At 40.3% G+C, this 3,690-nt stretch overlaps 1 protein-coding gene across 1 annotated transcript in view; it reads left to right on the forward strand.

Moving 5' to 3' along the window:
• The first annotated feature begins 231 nt into the window (after positions 1 to 231).
• Positions 232 to 3,690, forward strand: part of LOC116853106 — a 7,810-nt gene continuing 4,351 nt past the window's right edge. Inside the window, exons 1-4 of the mRNA XM_032833979.1 lie at positions 232 to 440; positions 599 to 862; positions 1,051 to 1,122; positions 1,662 to 1,882. Of these exons, the coding sequence (XP_032689870.1) occupies positions 832 to 862; positions 1,051 to 1,122; positions 1,662 to 1,882 (324 nt within the window). The 5' untranslated portion in view covers positions 232 to 440; positions 599 to 831. The remainder of the gene's footprint in view (positions 441 to 598; positions 863 to 1,050; positions 1,123 to 1,661; positions 1,883 to 3,690) is intronic.

Genomic DNA, 3,690 nt, shown 5'->3' on the forward strand with positions numbered 1-3,690 from the left:
ATATATATTATTTATTTTATATTATATATATTTTTTATATATACACGTATCACTTATATAATGTTTATTATATTACAGTTACTTATTTTAGAAATAGAAATTATAAAGTAAATTAGATAGTGCATTCAGTACTATAAGTGCTCACTGAGCGCTTAGTGATGTTTTGAATTTGATTGGCAATATCTTTATATCTAAATATATAACATAGCAATCATGTGCAAGATCTCATTTAGTGCTCAGTGAGAGGTTGTGTTACTTAATACACCCATGTAAAATAAATTTATATTCAACAGCAACTGTGCAACTAGCGAGAAAAAAAGCCGAGAACAGTAACTGTACATCTTCCGAAGAAAGTGTTTCTCGTGGGAAAGGAAAAAGAAGAAAAAGGAAAAAAGTCCTCATAAGCGATGACGAATCCTCTGAGAATTGCGAATCAGACCGTGAGTTTAAAAACGAATTTGTTAAAATTTTTTTATAATAAATTATTTACACATAAATATTAATTACAATTATATAGTACACAATTAAAAATGATTTAATATTAATATTAATATTAATATTATTATGTTAGAAATATTAATGTAATGTTTTATAACAGGTTATGAACGTCCACCTCCATTCATATCAAAGGAAAATATAAATAAACATCAGAACATTGCAACACTTAGTGCATCGCATGATAAGGTAAAGGACAACGTTCCTCTTTCTTCATCAACAACAAATATAAGTGATGGACAAGTTTTATATATAGACCTACCAAGGAAAGAAAATAATAAGAACATTTGGAACACCTCAGTAAGCGAAAATAATATTAGAATCGAGTCTAATTCGATGCATGTACAATCAGCATTTCAAACAGAAAGTATGCTTTTCTCTTTACATATATCCACACAGCACACGACATGTAGGGATCATCCTCAGATGTCTTCAGGACGACGCGACATCCTACGGACATCCGAGGACGGTCCCTAGACGTCCGTGCTGTGTGGATGTCTGTCTGTATGTATGTAATCGTGTTAAATTATATATGTTCCTTAATGATTTTTTTAGTACCTGTTTTTCATACAGAAGTTGCATCTTCAAATGAAACACCAGTCACTAGTGTTACTTCAGATTTGTACAGTAAGAAGGAACTTTAATACACACACATACACACGCGCATATACACACCACAGACTACATTTATACAGCAGCCTAAAATCGGTTTAGTAATAACCATACTTAGTGAACTCATGAATCCAATTGGATATATTTCTAGATATAAAAGTATATACCAATTAGATACGAGAGTTCACTAACTACGGTTGTTACTAAAGGGCCTATTCTATGGCTGTGTTCCAAAATTACTGATAACGCTGAAAATCTGTAATATATGTAACGTAAACTGTAACTCTTTAGTGCTGATAGGCAATTTTGGAACACAGCCTATAACGTTTAATGATGTCGTTATGTTCGCTGCGCAGTTATTTTATAATAGAAAAAATCTGTGCAATGATACATAACGATGTCGTTAAAAGTTATAGAATATACCCCTAAGTCGAAGTTAGAAGCCGTGTAAACGTAGTCATATACACGTGTACGCGCGTGCACATGTATACATCATTTAGCATTGTACTTTTGTATCTTATTATATGTTTGCATATATGTCCTGTGTATTACAGGTCAAAAACAACAAAAAATTTTAGAACAATGTACATTAATAAAAATGTACGTAAGAAGTATTGATAGCCGATTGAAACGTATAGAGGATGGAAGAGTAAAAAATAATAATAATGTCTACGAAGAAGTGCAAATAATACAAAACATATTTCCTTTAAAGACAACTGATGAAATTACTCATTTTGATCTGAGCTTAGATAATAAAAACGTTACAAACACATTTGTATGTTCTTTGAATAATATTTATTGTAATTGCTAATATTTTCGTGTTATAATAACTAATACCACTTTCAGATAATGTATGTCAAACGTATTGGTGGTACCAATGGAACGGACAATGTAAAAGCAATTTTAAAAAGGATTTTTACCAACAAACTTGGTACACAATGCAGTTGGTTGGGTCAACGAAATAATTTTAAAATATGTGATCTCTCACTAATAACAGTAATTAAAGGTATGTACTTACTTTTGTTTATTTATTATTAAATTTATTATATATATATATTGCGACGGTACTCGCGAACGGAACTTCTCACGAGCGACGGCAAACAGTCGCCTGTTCGCCGCGTCGGCAAATTGCCGTCGGCTCCCGGACACGCCACAAAGATTTTCGCGAGAGTTGGGCGCCAGGTACGGAAAGGCCGCACCACCTCGATAAGCGCGAGAATAAATAATTATCACAAAAGAAAGGCGTGTCCCGAAACCGTCGGGACCGGTAGCTCTATTAAATTAAAGTCGGAGACGGGATGGATTGGAGGAAGCGAAATCACTAGGCTCGATATCAGTAATAATGAGAAGTTTATTCGGGGACTCTCGCACGTCCCGATAGTCAATCTACGCGAGACGGTACAATTCGCGAAACGGTATACGAAGCCCGAGGACGCTTTCCTCGGGCGAGCCTTCTTTACTCGCGCGACCACTCCGCGGACGAGACACGACACGATACGATACGGTGCGCGACACAAATATTATTGGAGCAGATGGTCAGTCTTACAATTTTCGGTGACGACCCTGGCGTCGGCGGCGGCGTCAGCGGTGACGGCAGCGGCGGCGGTCCTCTCTCTCTCTCTCGTCTTGCCCACTCTCTCCCGCTCCGCTCTCTCGCTCTCTCTCTGCTCCCTCGTCCTTTCTCCACTCTTCGTCCGCTCTCACTCCGCACTCTCTCACTCCCGTACTCTCTTTCTCTGTTCTCTCTCTCTCTCTCTCTCTCTCTCTCCTCTCTCCCTCTTTCTTTTCTCTCTCTCGCATTATAATTTTGTCGGAATTCTTTCTATGCGTCTGAGCGCGGCGGTGGTCGCGGTAAGGCTGTCTATTTGCGGCAATGGTCGCGGCAAGGCTAACAGCTGTTTCTTTCTGGGAGGATAGCGTATCCTCGCGGATCCTCCCTCGTCGCTGCCCCCCTCGTCCTGGGGTCGTCGATCGTCGAGAATCGGCAGATTTCGGTACTATTGTCTCGAGACACTTTTCGTCTCGAGACATTGTTGACATCGGGAGTTCGCTTGGTTGTCTCTCCCGGCTCTCCCGTTTTTTCCTTCCGGGTTTCTCGCGACGGCTGTTTCGCTGAAAGTAAATACAGCTGATCCGTCTGAGCGCGATACGGTATTATAACTACGATAGCTTCTCAGCGATAGAATATTCTCTATCGCTGAGCGCCCGATAATTCGCGATAATATATTTGCATCACCAAAGTACGAGAGTGCGATTCACCTGAGCAAGGGCTCCGCTAATCGTCATCTGCTGCATCCTCGCTCCTCGATGTCCTCCGCTCCTCGTTGTCCTCCGCTCCTCGTCCTGATGGCCGGCAAGGGACGTCGAGGGGCACAAAATTCGGGACGCGCTGACCTTCGCATCTGCTCCGCTCGCAAAAATCGCTTCTTCGCTTTGTTCTAAATATTCACAACAAACAATCCGACGGAACGCGATATTCGGCAAGGTCTCGAAAAACCGTTAGCGACACGGCACGCGATAAACATTCTCACTAATCGGTACGGGGTTCTTGAGACGGGCGCCTCCACGGCTGCCACGTCACAA

This window comes from Odontomachus brunneus, unplaced genomic scaffold, assembly GCF_010583005.1.
Source record: "Odontomachus brunneus isolate Ranch 3 - 2012 unplaced genomic scaffold, Obru_v1 Obru_scaffold_277, whole genome shotgun sequence".
NCBI classification, from domain to species: domain Eukaryota; kingdom Metazoa; phylum Arthropoda; class Insecta; order Hymenoptera; family Formicidae; genus Odontomachus; species Odontomachus brunneus.